At 39.0% G+C, this 16,683-nt stretch overlaps 1 protein-coding gene across 2 annotated transcripts in view; it reads right to left on the minus strand.

Moving 5' to 3' along the window:
• Positions 1-16,683, minus strand: part of RRM1 (ribonucleotide reductase catalytic subunit M1) — a 43,625-nt gene that overhangs the window by 20,788 nt on the left and 6,154 nt on the right. The window contains exons 2-7 of one of the 2 annotated variants that reach the window (XM_032258887.1): positions 14,190-14,278; positions 10,165-10,342; positions 8,274-8,374; positions 6,416-6,475; positions 4,383-4,422; positions 3,976-4,138 (exon numbers count right to left, since the gene is read on the minus strand). In XM_032258887.1, the coding sequence (XP_032114778.1) occupies positions 3,976-4,138; positions 4,383-4,422; positions 6,416-6,475; positions 8,274-8,374; positions 10,165-10,342; positions 14,190-14,278 (631 nt within the window). The remainder of the gene's footprint in view (positions 1-3,975; positions 4,139-4,382; positions 4,423-6,415; positions 6,476-8,273; positions 8,375-10,164; positions 10,343-14,189; positions 14,279-16,683) is intronic. The other variant, XM_032258888.1, reaches the window with a different exon arrangement.

A 16,683-nucleotide genomic window follows, 5' to 3' on the forward strand; every position in this document is an offset into this window, starting at 1 on the left:
CCTAGGAGAGTAACTGCTGGGTCAAAAGATATGTACATGTTTTACTTTACTGAAGATTATCCAGAGTGGATGGACAAATCTATTTCTAGCAATGTATGAGGTTTCCCTGTGCTCCACATTCTTGCCAACACTTGGAATTGTCAGCCTTTTTATCAGATGAATATAAAATATCTCATTATGTTAATTTTCATTTTCCTATTGCACAGTTTATTAACATCTCAGATGTTTATTAGCTAATCGAGTTTCTTCTTCCATGCATTTATTTGTTTATATCCCTTGCTCATGTTCTATTTGGCTTTTTTTCTTTTTTGAGACAGGGTTTTACTCTGTCACCCAGGCTGGAGTGCAGTGGCATAATCATAGATAGCTCACAGCAGCCTTGACCTCCTGAGCTTGAGTGATCCTCCCACCTCAACCTCTCAAGTAGGTAGAACTACAGTGTATACCTCCATGCCTAGCTAATTTTCTACCTTTGTAGAGAAAAGGTCTCACTATGTTGCTCAAGCTGGTTTCAAATTCCTGCCCTCAAGCCATCTCTGCCTTGGCCTCCCAGAGTGTTGGAATTACAGGCAGGAGCCACTACACCTGGCCTTGTATTTCCTATAATCCCTCAATAGTTAAGATGTTACAAGTATTTTCTCCCAGCCTGAAACTTGTTAGTCTTTTTTTGAGATGGAGTCTCACTCTGGTGCCCAGGCTGAAGTGCAGTCGTGTGATATTAACTCACTGCAAGCTCCGTCTCCCAGTTCAAGCGATTCTCGTGCCTCAAACTCCTGAGTAGCTAGGATTACAGGCATACGCTACCACACCTGGCTGATATTTGTATTTTTAGTAAAGACGGGGTTTCACCATGTTGGCCAGGGTGGTCTTGAACTCCTGACCTCAGGTGATCCACACACCTTGACCTCCCAAAGTGTGAAACTTGTTATTTGACTTTGCTTTTGGTCACAGAAGTTTTTAATTTTAATGCAGTCAACTTTTCCAATATTTTGCTCTATGGTGTTTTGCTCTGAGGTCCTATTATGTATTCTCCTATCAAGATGTAAGTGGAGGTAGGCCAGGATTGGTGGCTTACACCTGTAATCCCAGCACTTTGGGAGGCCGAGTGGGTGGATCACCTAAGGTCAGGAGTTCGAGACCAGCCTAGTGAACAGGAAGAAACCCCGTCTCTACTAAAAATACAAAAATCAGCTGGGTGTGGTGGTGTGCGCCTGTAATTCTAGCTACTCAGGAGGCTGGCGCAGGAGAATTGCTTGAACCCAGGGGGAAACGGTTGCAGTGAACCAAGATTACGCCACTGCACTCCAGCCTGGGCAACAGAGTGAGACCCTGTCTTAAAAACAAAAGAGTAAATGATGGACCACATATATGATAGTGGTAATCCAGTAATCTAAGGTTAATTTATTATTGAAGAAAATATTTTAAAAATAAATTTAGTGTGTACAATGTTTATAAAGTCTCGTCAGTAATGTACCAAGCCTTCCTATTCTTTTTTTTTTTTTTTTTTTCTTTGAGACAGAGTTTTGCTTTTGTTGCCCAAGCTGTTGTACAGTGGCGCAATCTTGGGTCACTGCAATCTCTGCCTTCTGGGTTCAAGCAATTCTCCTGCCTCAGCCTCCCAAGTAGCTGGGACTGCAGGTACCTGCCACCACATATGGCTAATTTTTCTATTTTTAGTAAGAGACAGGGTTTCACCATGTTGGCCAGGCTGGTCTTAAACTCCTGACCTCATGATCCACCCACCTCAGCCTCCCAAAGTGCTGGGATTACAGGTGTGAGCCACCACGCCCAGCCAGGCCTTCGTATTCATTCACCACTCACTCACTCACCCAAAACAACTTTCAGTCCTACAAGCTCCATTCATGGTAACTGTCCTATACAGGTGTATCATTTTTTATCTTTTATAGGGTACTTTTACTGTGGTATGTTTGGATACATAAATACTTACCACTGTATTACAAAAGCCTACAGTATTCAGGAGTAATATGCTATACAGGTTTGTAGCCTATGGCAGCAACAGGCTATGCCATATATCCTATGTGTGTAGTAGGCTATACCATCTAGGCTTATGTAAGTACACTGTATGATATTTGCACAAGGAAATCACCTTACCACGCATTTCTCAGAATATATCCCCATCGTTAAGTAATGCATGGCTGTATTTTAAGACTTAATTTTCTAACAGCTGAAGTACAGAAACTTAAATGATCAATGTATATTGAACTTATATCCAGATATTTTGCTGAAATCTTTTATTTCTAATAATATGTCTGCAGATGCTCTTGAGTTTCCTACATAAAAATCATTTCTTTGAATCATTAGAGTTCTGTTCTCTCATTTCTAATCTTTTCTTTTTCTTATCTTACAATGCTGTCTCAGGCCTCCACTACCATGCTGAAAAAAGAGATGATACATCTAGGTTTTTACTGGATATCTTTTGCCAAATTAAGAAAGTTATTTTCTGTATCAATTTTGCTGAAGTGTTTTTTTATTATGAAAGATAATTAAACTGCATAAAATGTTAATGCAATGAATTATATTAATGCATTTTTTTTATGTCAGCATGTTCTTGAATTCCTGAAACAAACCAAATTGATAATGGCATATTATTTTTTTTAATGTATTACCAGACTGTTAGTGTTCCTTTTCTCAACAAATGGCATCATCATTAATCCTGTTACTTAGTGTATCCATAAAAGCAAGAACCATTCTTGACCCACATTCTGTCAATTTGACCCCCTAAATATCTTTTATATATATATTTTTTTCATAATCAGGGTATTACTCTGTTGCCTAGGCTATAGTGCAGTGGCATAATCATGGCTCACTGCAGCCTTGAACTCCTGACCTCAAGTGATCTTCCCACCTCGGCCTTCAAAAGTGTTAGAATTACAGGTATGAGCACCATGCCTGGCCCTAAGTATCTCTTGAATCTATCTGCGTCTGTCAATTTCTACTTTCACCTCCCTAATCTAAACTACCACAATTTTTTTTTTTTTTTTTTTTGAGATGGAGTTTCACTCTTATTACCCAGGCTGGGGTGCAATGGCATGATCTCAGCTCACCGCAACCTCCGCCTCCTGGTTTCAAGCAATTCTCCGTCCTCAGTCTCCTGAGTAGCTGGGACTACAGGCATGTGCCACCATGCCCAGCTAATTTTTGTATTTTTAGTAGAGACGAGGTTTCACCATGTTAGCCAGAATGGTCTCAAACTCCTGACCTCGTGATCCACCCATCTTGGCCTCCCAAACTGCTGGGATTACAGGCACAAGCTAGCACTCCGGGTCTCACAATTTCTTATATAAATTGCTGTAAGAGTCCCCTAACTAGTTCTCGGCACTTACTTTCATTTTAAAACAACCCAATTGAAACGTAATTCACACCGGCATGGTGGCTCACACCTGTAATCCCAGCACTTTGGGGAGGCCATGGCGGGTAGATCACCTGAGGTCAGGAGTTCAAGACCAGCCTGGCCAACATGGTGAAACCCCATTTCTACTAAAAATACAAAAATTACCCAGGCATGGTGGTGGAAGCCTGTAATCCCAGCTACTTGGGAGTCTGAGGGTGAAGAATTGCTTGAACTCAGGAGGTGGAGGTTGCAGTGAGCTGAGATCACGTCACTGCACTCCAGCCTGGGCGACAGAACAAGACTCCATCTCAAAAAAAAAGGAAAGAAATATAATTCACAAATAATATAATTTCTCATTTAAAGTGTACTTACTCAATGGCTTTTAGTATACTCATAGAGTTGTATAACCATCACAACAATCCAATCAATTTTAGAACATTTTTGTTATAAGCATTTGTCTTTTCTCCAATTCATTTACCACATTACAGTCAGAGATCTTTCCAGAATCTAAATCTCATTTAATCAGAGCAGGCAGTGATTAAATGTTCATCAAATTATTTTTTATGTAATGAACTGCCCAGTTTCTTCAGGTCAAGGTTTATTTCCCTACTCAAAACACATACCTAGAAAGTTGTGGGCGGTTGGTACCAGCATTGAAGAGAGTGGGTGAAGCATGAGTAAACCACCTCTCAGAAAGAAGATTATATGTTTCAATTGCTGCATCAATGTCTTCTTTGTGGATCCCAACAGATACTCTCATCAACATATGCTGTGGTCTTTCAGCCACTATAGACAAAAGAGAAGTTTTCACATGAGATATGTCAGAAAAAATAGGATGGGATACATATTTGAATTTTAGAAAAGGATACCAAAGCTTTATACTAATAAGCAGGACAATTATCCACAAACTAAACCTAAAGTCCAAAATATTATCTAGAGTCTAAGGAGGAATATTAAGACTTATAGCTCAAAGCTATACAATCAATAGAATGAGTAGAAAATGTAGCACACAAACATGTTCATTTCTCACCTTTTCCATTGATCTTCAACAAATAAGACCGCTCTAGCGTCTAGAAAGAGAGAAACAACAAAAAATTTTCAGAGCACCGTTTTTAAAGACAGGAGATATATCATCCACAATAAGGCAATCTCAAATTTTCACTTTCTATAAAATTTTAAATGAAAACAATAGCACATTTATTCTTCCTAGCTTCATCTGGAACATTATCATTGGTACTTTTTTTAAAAAAACTTTTTAAAATGTTCTGTAGCAACATGGTCTCACTGTGTTAGCCAGGCTGGTCTCAAACTCCTGAGCTCAAGGAATTCTCCCATCTCGGTCTCCCAAAGTGCTAGAATTACAGGCATTAAGTCACCATACCTGGCCTCATTGGCACGTTTGTTTTGGCAGAGACTGTATGAAAATTTCTGGAAAAAGCCAGCTCTATATCCATTAACAGCAGAAGTTGTAGTATTCATCATCATCATCATCATCATCACCATCATCACCATCACAACAGCTAACACCTAAAAAGTGCCTGTAACAGACTAGGCACTCATCTAAGCAACACATAAACTCATTTAATCCCCTGATGACTCCTCATAGGGATTAAAAGAGCAACATATACATCAGAGAGTCCTCAGGGGATTAAATGAGTATATACGTTTGTTTGCTTTTTTTTTGGAGACAGAGTCTTGCTCTTTTGCCTAGGCTGGAGTACAGTGGCATGATCTTGGCTTACTGCAACTTCCGCCTCCTGGGTTCAAGCACTTCTCCTGCCTTAGCCTCCCAAGTAGCTAGGACGAGAGGAGCATGCCGCCACACCAGTCTAATTTTTTGTATTTTAGTAGAGACGAGGTTTCACCGTGTTATCCAGGCTGGTCTCAAACTCCTGAGCTCAGGCAATCTGCCCGCCTTGGTCTCCCAAAGTGGTAGGATTACAGACGTGAGCCACCACACCCAGCCTGAGTGTATATGTGGTTTAGAGCAGTGCCTAGTCTGGCATAGGCACTTTAATTTTTTTTTGGAGACAGAGTCTTACTGTCACCCAGGCTGGAATGCAGTGGCACAAACTTTGCCTTCCAGGTGCAAGTGATTCTCACGTCTCATCCTCCCAACTAGCTGAAATTACAGGCATGCACCACTACGCCCCACTAATTTTGTATATTTTGTAGAGACGGTATTTTACCATGTGGCCCAGGCTGGTCTCAAACTCCTGACCTCGGGATATCCGCCCACCTGGCCTCCTAAAGTGCTGGGATTACAGGCATGAGCCACTGCCTCCAGCCTGTTATAGGCACTTTAAATTGAAATTTAAACTAAACTGGCCAGGTGCAGTGGCTCACGCCTGTCATCTCAGCACTCTGGGAGGCCAAGGTGGGCAGATCACCTGAGGTCAAGAGTTGGAGACCAGCCTGACCAACACGCCGAAACTCCATCTCCACTAAAAGTACAAAAATTAGCTGGGCATAGTGGTGTGTGCCTGTAGTCCCAGGTACTCAGGAGGCTGAAGCAGGAGAATTGCTAATATCCGGGTGATGGAGGTTGCAGTGAGCCAAGATCGCACCAGTGCACTCCAGCCTGGGTGACAGAGTGAGACTCAGTTTCAAAAAAAAAATGTTTAACTTAAATTAAACTTATTGTTGGAATTTTATTTTCTCCGCATTCTAAAAAGGAGAAAACAAGCACAGACAGGTTAAATAACTTGCTAATAAGAAATAGAGCAGAGATTAGAATTCAGATGGACAGCAACATTCATGTTTTCAGTCACTACACTATACTGTCTGTCAATGCAAAAATACTTAGAATGTTATGAACTACTTATGGTAATTTATCTGCATAACTTCTCAGAAGTAATATGTGGAAAATTAAAAAAATACAAATAGATAAGCTACCCTTGTCTTAATTCAAACCACCACCACTGCCTTAACCCCACTAGTTCCCCAGGTCCATCCCAACTCCAAACAACTTATGGCCTTTATAACTGTCACCAAAACATAAACAAAATCCTGAATTTTGTGATTTAAGTACAAATCCCCACATATTTGAAACCTATTATTTACCTTAAAGCCAAAGTAATTGTAAGAGAAATCTCGATCATAGATAATAGCAGAATTCAGGCGCTAATGGGGTGAAAAAAAAACCATAATTAAATTAAAATAATTACTTATTTTCACAAAATCTGTTACCTCTCAGCCCTAACTCCAGAACTAAAATCAACATAGGATGCAATGAAATAACACTAAGTATTATTACTGTAGAAGTCCATCTAACATTTTTAAAAAAAGAAACTATGTATATAAATTAAGTATCCTAATTAGGTTTAAAAATATGTATATTAAAACACTAGAAGATAATACACAAATATATGGTTGTGAGATTATATGTGATTTTCTAAACTTTCACTATTATGTTTATGGTATGTTTTGAAAGGGGGAAAGAACATGAGCATAAATGGGACTATATTAACATCCTTAAACATGTTTTTAGATTGACTATTAATCCAAAAGTATTGGTACTACATATTTACCAATATTTACATTTATTTTAAAAACTAGCCTACCCAAACCACACATAACAGTATATATAGTGAACAATAACAGGAGGTCGGACTATGTTAATTCCGAGGCTCTTCAAAATCTATGGTCCTTTAACAAGTTTCAAACAAACCACTATTGTAACAGTAAGATTTTATATTTTAATCGGTCATTATGATAGGGTTTTTGTAGGCTATAAAGCCATTCAGAGGAAAATAAAAGCAATTACATACAAATAATCATTTTGGATAGAAAAAAAGGAAACCAGGTTTTCAAAATACTAACAGTATTTCTACATAATGATCCATGTCTATGAACTAGAAAAACCTATATGAAAGTCTGCTTTCCTTTTCTCTTAAAATTTTAAGGTCATCTTTGTTGCTAAAGGCAGATATGGGCCCAGTATGAATATTAGAGAACTGAAATGCTTGACTATTAATATATATATTTTTAAACACAGGTTTTGCTGCTGCTGCTGTATTTCTGTCTTCAACTTGTCTTCAAGATTACACAAATTAACAATACACAAACAACTCAGTTTTCTCTTAGTCTCTTTGACACCAGATACAAGTTCAGAGAGAGAGTCAATTAATTATTCTATTACCTAAAGTTAAAACTGGTCTCTAATCTGTCCAGATATACATGGTAAATAAATCCTGTGTGTAAAAGGGCTGGCTAGGCTACAGCTTTTCCCTTCTGACCTCTGGTCTCTAGTTAAGAAAGAGGTTCAAACACAAGTGGATAATTTTTAAGTTGCTGGGCATGAACTTTTAAAATTTTACCTGAGCAACCTTTTTGGGAGTCAGTTTGGCAATGCCTATCAAAATTTTGAATTCACATACACATTGGCTCAGCAATTCTACTGAAGGAATTTATCTTACAAATATATTCATCTATGGGCAAAACACCTACCATACAAGGATATTCACTGCAGTGAAAAGATGAAAAACAAATATTGATCACTAAAGGAATTCTTACACATACAAACATACAATAACAATATATCTATAAAATGGAATGTTATAAAACTGTTAGAAAAAAATGGGTAAATTCATAAGGGCTGATACAGAACAAACAAGATATACTTAAAAGTGAATAAAGTATCAATGAAAACAGTATGCACAGTACAGTACCACTGAAAAGAAAAATATATATGTACACACATATACATGTATGCACTACACATGTATGTACAAAATAGCTCTGGAAAAATACATTTTAAAATGAAAAATTGAAGTTGTTTCTAGAGAGGAAAATCAGGAATCAGGGCAGGAAACAGAATTAGTATTTACCTGTATCTTTTGTAGTATTTAAATTTTTTAAAATGTGTGCATTATTAAAAAAGACTATCAAAAAATTTCCACCAAAAAAGTGTTATACATACATCTTTGTTGGCCAAAACAATATCCAATGTCGACTTAGCCACCATGGGAGAATGTTTGCCATTATGTGGATTTATGTAATTATACAGATCTTCCATTACATCTAAAAAAATACAACAAAAAATAAAAATATCAAGACCACTTAACAGCTAATTCAATCTTCAGGTAATAGTTGAAAACAGTAGTTCAACCCTTTTTTTCATCCCAACCCACCTCAGTGCCTAGCATATAAAGTGCTCAATAAACATATATGTTGAAGAAATCTATAATGCCTCGTTTAAGGAAACAATCTTCTCAAGTTAAAGTAAGTATAAGCTCTTGTAGTTTAAAATACATTCCTAAGGCTAGGCAGTGGCTCACATCTGTAATCCCAGCACTTTGGGAAGCTAGCCTCCCTCAGCCTCCCGAGTAGCTAGAATGACAGGCACATACCACCATACCTTGTTAACGTTTTTAATTTTGGAGAAAATGGGAGTGATCAAATGAAGAGTTTGCTTCTAATAACAAAGGAGCAACTGTAACATTTTATCCCAGAACTTGTCAATAAATATTATTCATTTTTCCAACCATACCACCACCAAGTGCCTAAAGATGAGCTTTAAAAAAACAAAAGAGAAGGCTGGGCGCAGTGGCTCACTCCTATAATTCCAGCACTTTTGGAGGCTGAGGCGGGTGGATCACGAGGTCAGGGATCGAGACCATGCTGACTACCATGGTGAAACCCCATCTCTACTAAAAATACAAAAAATTAGCCGGGCATGGTGGCACGCACCTGGAGTCCTAGCTACTTGGGAGGCTGAGGCAAGATAATTGCTTGAACCCAGGAGGCAGAGGTTGCAGTGAGCCAAGATCATGCCATGGCACTCCAGCCTGGGTGACAGAGAGAGACTCCATCTCAAAAAAAAAAAAAAAAAAAAAAAAGAGAGAGAGGGAGGCCAGGTGGGGTGGCTTATGCCTATAATCTCAGCGCTTTGGGAGGCCAAGGAGGGCAGATCACCTAGGTCAGGAGTTTGAGACCAGCTTGGGCAACATGGTGAAACCCTGCCTCTATTAAAAATACAACAATTAGCTGGGTATGGTGGCAGGTGCCTGTAATCCCAGCTATTTGGGAAGCTGAGGCAGGAGAATCACTTGAACCCGGGAGGCGGAAGCTGCAGTGGTCTGAGATCATACCATTGCATTCCAGCCTGAGCAATAAGAGTGAACCTTCATCTCAAAAAAGAAAGAGAATAAAAAGCTTAAAGAACAAAGATCCATCAACCCTTTTATGCAGTAGGTAGGCAGCCTGAAGAAATAAGAAATTGTAGCCCCCTCTTTCTCACTAATTTACATATTCATGTTTACTTTATTTACTGATTTATTTATTTTTTGAGACAGAGTCTCACTCTATTGCCCAGGCTGGAGTACAGTGGCACAGTCTCAGCTCACTGCAATCTCCACCTCCGAGGTTCAAGCAATTCTTCAGCCTCCCAAGTAGCTGGGATTACAGGCCCCTGCCATCACATCTGGCTAATTGTTTGTATTTTTAGTAGAGCCAGGGTTTCACCATGTTGGCCAGGCTGGTCTCGAACTCCTGACCTCCTAATCCACCTGCCTCGGACTCCTAAAGTGCTGGGATGACAGGCGTGAGCTACCACACCCAGGCTATTTTATTTTTTAATAATAATAATAAATTTTAAAAAGTAGAGACAGGTTTTGCCACGTTGCCCAGGCTGGACTCAAACTCCTGGATTCAAGCAATTTGCCTGCCTTGGCCTCCCAAATTGCTGGGATTAGAGGCATAAGCCACCCCACCTGGCCCTATTTGCTTCTTTAAACAGTCAAGATTTATTTCTAGTACCCTTATTACTTTTCTGAGAATACTAAATTTTTACTTTTTCACCCCAAACTTACCACTGAACACTTTCTTTGTTTCTTTGTGCAAGTTAGAGACGGCAATCCTGGCTGCCAGGATAGCATAGTCAGGATGCTTAGTAGTCAAGGTTGCAGCTGTTTCAGCAGCCAAAGTATCTAGTTCCACTGTGGTGACCCCACTGTACAAGCCTTGGATTACCTTCATGGTGATCTGAGCCTGCAAAAATAAAACCAAGAATTACTGGAGCTTTCCCAAGAAACAATAGCTTTCTTAAAAGAGGAATTAAGAAAACCATCGTGGCCAGGTGTGGTAGGACACACCTATAGTCCTAGCTACTCAGAAGGCTGAGGTGACGGGATCACTTAAGCTTAGGAATTCATAACCCTATTTCAAAAAAAAAGAAAAAGGCCAAGCATTGTGGCTCACACCTATAATCACAGCACTTTGGGAAGCCAATGTGGGAGAATGGCTTGAGACCAGCCTAGGCAAGCTAGGAAGACCCCCATCTCCACAAATAATAAAAAAAAAAAAATTAGCTGGGTGTGGTGGTACACACCTGTGATCCCAGCTACTCAGGAAGCTGAGGCTGCAGTGAGCTGTGATCATGCCACTGCACTCCAGCCTGGGCAAGAGTGAGACCTTGTCTCAAAAAAATAAAAGGAAAGAAAACAATCAAATTCACATCACAATAAAAATGACAGATTGGCACAGTGGCTCACACCTGTAATCCCGACACTTTGGGAGGCTGAGGCAGGAGGCTCACTTAAGCCCAGGAGTTTGAGACAAACCCCGGGCAATGTAACGAGACCCCCATCCCTACTAAAAATAAAAAAATTAGCCAGTCATGGTGGTAAGCACCTGTGATTGCAGCCAAAGAGGAAGTTGAGGTGGAAGGATTGCTTGAGCTGGGGAGGTCAAGGCTGCACTGAGCTATCTATGATCATGGCACTGTATTCCAGCCTGGGCGACACAGTGAGACCCTGTCTCAAACAAAAAACAAAACAATTTATTTCTCTGAAAAATTATCTTTCAGAATGGTGGGCAGTGGGAACTTAGTAATGAGAATGCATAAACCAGAAGAACTATCAGAAAATATAACTACATATAAATTAAAGGTGTCATTAAAAAAAAAAAAATCTAAGTATAGCCTTTAAATCAATTAGTCTCACAGGGAAATAGCTGAAAACGGACTAATGATCCTATGAGTATTTCCCTATTTTTCATTCAAATTCTCCCAACGAACTAATGATTCTATATAAGTGTTTCCCCATTTTTCATTCAGATACTCCTTATGTGATCAGGGCTCCAGCTCCATACTTACTTTTCCCAATTCCATATAAGGATAAGCACAGAAAAGCAAATGAATCAAATTCTAATCATGCCAATTAAGGGAGACCGAAGTATAAATTAGGTTTAGGGCTGAGTCATGATAATTTAATGACTACTCTTTCTTTAGCACTTCACAAATTACAAAGTGTTTCAACTTTGATAATCTCTGACATTTCATAATCACCTTATGATATGATTATTACTATACCTACCTTACATGAAGAACCTGAGGCTCACGTTACTGGGACTTGCCCAAGGTTATATTATTATACAAGTCTTCTGGCCCCAATCCCATTAAACCTCACTGCATTTCACTGTTTTCAAGGCCACATTATAAGCTCCAGTTTTTAAGACATATAACGCACAAGGTATTAGCATACATTTTTAAGGAAAACAAATTCTAAGTTGTGAGTGTTTATTGAATCTTTAAGAAACTGCTTAATCCAACAGAAAATAAATGTATTTCCCAGCATAACAATGTGTACCCCCCTCAAAAAAAGACACAGGTTCGTAACTATTTTAATAGTCTGCAATCTTTTCTGATTAAAATATAGCTAAGCCCAAGTTGCTCCTGATCACTTTCTTCCCAGATCCAGCAGATAAGGTATGTTCGGTGTAAGAGCAAGTGAAGTTTTCTAAACAGTTTCTGGTGCGATATGGCAAACAATTAGAACTCAGAATAAAATATCATCTGTGTGCTAACTGTACCAGATATAACAGCATGCGCCGTTTTTCTTTTTTTCTTTTTGAGACAGGGTCTCATTCTGTGGCCTAGGCTAGAGTATAGTGGCACAATCTCACCAAGCAGCTGGGACTACTGGCATGCACCATGACACCCAGCTCATTTTTTTTGTTTTTTTTTTTGTAGAAACAGGAGGGTTGAGGCTGGGCTCAGTGTGGCTTACACCTCTAATCTTAGCACTTTGGGAGGCCAAAGCAGGCAGATCACTTGAGGCCAGGAGCTCAAGACCAGCCTGGCCAACATGGCAAAACCCTGTCTCTACTAAAAATAAAAATTTAAAAAATTAAAAAAAAAAAAAATTAGCCAGGTGTGGTGGTACATGTCTGTAATCCCAGCTGAGGGAGACTGAGGCACGAGAATCATTTGAACCAAGGGGGCAAAGGCTGCAGTGAGCCAAGATTGTGCCACTGCACCTGGGCAGTTTTACCACATTGCCCAGGCTGGTCTCAAACTCCTGAGCCCAAGCAATCCGCCTACCTCGGTCTCCCAAAGTACTGGGATTACAGACGAGCACTGACCGTTTTTCAACAGAATCTATCCTAGGAAGTTTGAGGCTGCTACAACACTTCTGCACTCTAAAATGTACTACTGCATGAGGCAACAGAACATGTATTAGTCAAGAGACCTAGGTGCTTCTCCCTACGCTTCCACTAACTTAAGTCACTCCCTTCTCTCTTTGGAACTTTCTTATCTATAAAACAAAGATGAAATAGGATGGGTTCTTAGGTTCATTCCAACTCTAACATTCTACTATTCTAATTATTGTCTAAGTCTTCAATGTAAAAGATGATTTACAATAAGCATATTTTAAAGCTGCATAAAATCATTTTTTCTTGAACAAACTTACTTTGGTCAAGTGTCTAATTAGATACATGTTAAGCACTGAGGATATCATAAGAATATGATACAGCCCATTCTCAATCCTAGGGGAGGACAAAGACCTATAATTAATTTCCATACTATATGATTAAAGCTATGAGATGAGCACAGGTTTTACAGCAGTACAGATAAAATACCTAAATAAGGAGATGGAAATACGGGTGGATTTGAAAAAAAGAGTTCTTAGAGATTCTCATTTGAGGAATATCATCTTAGAAGTCAGGTAGAAGATGGATTTGAAGAGGGCAAGATTAGAGGAAGGCCAGGACACTGCAAAGACCACAGAAAACAGTCCAGATGACTGATGAGAGTCTAGAATATAGAAGTTATAAAAGATAAGGACAAAAGCAGAACAACTCATTTATGAATAGTTTGTTGTTGACTTAAATATTGTCTATGAAATCTATTTTATATTACTTAAATATTTTTACATAAATAACAAAAAGCAAATTTCAAACCAGTCCCTACCTAAATAACAATTCCAAAACAAGCTTTACTCTAGGCTGTGTGTGTGTGTGTGAGAGAGAGAGAGAGGCAGTCTCACTCTGTCACCCAGGCTAAAGTGCAGTGGCACGATCTTAGCTTATTGCAACCTCTGCCTCCCAGGTTCAAGCGATTCTCCTGTCTCAGCCTCCCAAGTAGCTGGGATTGCAGGCACCCATCACCATGCCCAGCTAATTTTTGTATTTTTAGTAGAGACAGGGTTTCACCATGTTGGCCAGGCTGGTCTCGAACTCCTGACCTCAGATGATCCACCAGTCTTAGCCTCCCAAAGTCATGAGATAACAGGCGTGAGCCACTTCAGGTGGCCTAGGCTTTTCCACTAATGAATAAAACAATTTACTCAAAAAAACATCTGCTATTAAATGTTAATATCAAATTTTCCCCTTTATTCACATTCGTAGTTCTCTGAAAAGTGAGAGAACTTAACCAAAATTAAGAAAAAAAAATGTTTTAAGCAATGAATTTGTTTTAAGAAAAAATTTTGTATCAAAGGACATAGCCAGAATACCAAACCAAAGTGTATCAGGTGAGTGAAGGTCCAGGGATAAGAGACAAATGGGAATAAACACATGAAACAAGGGACCCAATATAAAAACCACATTTACTTACAGGATCAACAAAATCCATATTGAGTCCATAACAAAGCTTCTGGATTCGAGATGTAATTTTGTCAAACATGACTCGCTCTTGGCGGCCATCTGAAGAATCAAATCATGTTAGCAATTATTAAATTCATATTAGCAATTATTAAGACTACGATGTCAAAGAATCAAATGTAATTAACATGTAAATTGACCAACATGAATGCTATTTCACAGATAAGATTCAGACCCCCTCAAAAGATTCATGAAGAGATTATCCTCTCTGATGTCACCTTCAAAAAGTATGAATTCTATACAGACAGATATTTACAGACAACTTCTTAAATTTTTCCCCCCATCCCACATGGCAGCCAAAATTATCCTTTAAAAGTTAAACTCAGAATCATACCATTGCTTCCCTTGAAATTCCTAATAGTGACTTATCTCCAGAATAAAAATCAAAATTGTTAAAACAATCCACAAAATCCTATACAACCTGTCCTGTGCACCCACCTCCCAATTTTACCTCTAACTCTCCCACCTTCCTTCCTATTCTACCTTGACAACCTGCCTTCTTGCTATATACCTCCTTTAGGTCTACGCTCAATGTCATCAACTTCTCAGTGAGGCTTCCCCTGATGACTTCATTTTAAATTGCAATGCCCCAAATAGGACGCTTGCTCTTCATATCCCTATTCCCCTTCTGTGCTTTTTCTCCACAGCACTTATCCCATCTGACATACTACATATTTTACCTAATATTTTTCATGACTTTGGACTTAGATTATATCCCTCTTTGTCCTTCTAGACAAAAAGTCTCACTACTCTTAGTTTAACCTCAAACAGTAGCTCATCCAACCTTTATTTAGTCTTACCAGGAATAGTGAATATACCCAACCATCAAACAGTCTTAACCTTAGGCAAGTCACAAAACATGATCAGTCATTTCACAGATCTTCATTTGTAGAAAGGGGTTAATTATTGTTATCCATTCTACTTACCTTATCAGTTTACTATGACAGTAAAATGAGATTAGGTAAAAAGTACTGTTGTTGTAACAACTTTGGCATAGTTGCAACTATGATATCTCATTATAAAATAAAGCTGCTCGCTGGGCATGGTAGCTCACGCCTGTAATCCCAGCACTTGGAGCGGATTACAAGGTCAGGAGATCGAGACCATCCTGGCCAAAAAGGTGAAACCCCATCTCTACTAAAATACAAAAAATTAGCCTGGCATGATGCTACATGCCTGTAGTCCCAGCTACTTGGGAGGCTGAGGCAGGGGAATCACTTGAACGCGGGAGGCGGAGATTACAGTGAGCCGAGATCGCACCACTGCACTCCAGCCTGGCAACAGAGTAAGACTCTGCCTCAAAAAAAATAAACAAAACAAAGCTGTTCTTAAGGGGGAAAAAAAATCATAGTATGTGACACACAATAGACACTCAATAAATGTTAGTCTCTCGCGCTGATTTAGTTTTTGTTAAAAAACTATGGGGAAAAAAATCACAGTATGTGATACATAATAGGCACTCAATAAATGTTAGTGTCTCGCACTGATTTGGTTTTTTTCTCCTTTGTGCACCTACAACCCATGGTAACTATAGGCTGAATATCCTTAATCTAAAATTCCAAAATCGAAAACACTCCAAAATCCAAAACTTTTTGAATGCCAACACGATTTTCAAAGGAAATGCTCCTTGGACCATTTCAGATTTTGGATTTTCTGATTAGGGATGCCAATCAGTAAGTATAATGTAAATATTCCAAAATCCGAAACAAATCCAACAACTGAAACACTTCTAGGCCCAAGCATTTTGGATAAGGGACGCTCAACTTGAAGTAACTAATAAGCAACAGGTTAAATATGTTTACATTTAGCCCTCTCACTCACATCTGTATTCTCAAATTTAGTGCCCAGAACAAGGTTAAGTTCTCAAACATTTGATGAAGAATGATTGAACAATACATCACTATTAACCCATCTTCACTAGAACAAGTTGCTTTTCTTCTGCACTGATATGTTAGCCCTTCTCTTTCTAATCACCATTGTGATAATTTTCTGATCAGACTCACATCGGCAGCGTTTAACTCTGGAACAAGTAAATTAACTGGCTGGCCCTGGGACTGAAACCTCAGTGCTCTAACAATTGGCTCCCTAAGCAGGCGGGTAACCACAAAGCGACATTAGTGTTCTGCAATTATACATGCAATTGGGAAGAGGGGGATGAGAAGCAACTTAGCAAACAGAAAATTCTACAACCACCGGAAGTTCTGAAGTCATTCAGGAAACTGACAAAAAAGTGCATTGGTAATTAATCTTAACTCACACTTGAGAATAGCAGGCAGACTAATGACCTAAGGTCCAATGACATACTATTCCCTATTCTGTTATTCCACTTGGTTAGCTTTTCAAGCCAGATGTTGATTTTATCACCTCACTAATCCCTGCTTCTCATTGCCTACATTATTCTCTTCTCTCTTCTCAAGCAAAGCCTTTCTTAATTTGGCCCCAGATCT

Source organism: Sapajus apella, unplaced genomic scaffold (assembly GCF_009761245.1).
Source record: "Sapajus apella isolate SASKATOON/1434 unplaced genomic scaffold, GSC_monkey_1.0 scaffold106, whole genome shotgun sequence".
Taxonomy (NCBI): Eukaryota; Metazoa; Chordata; class Mammalia; order Primates; family Cebidae; genus Sapajus; species Sapajus apella.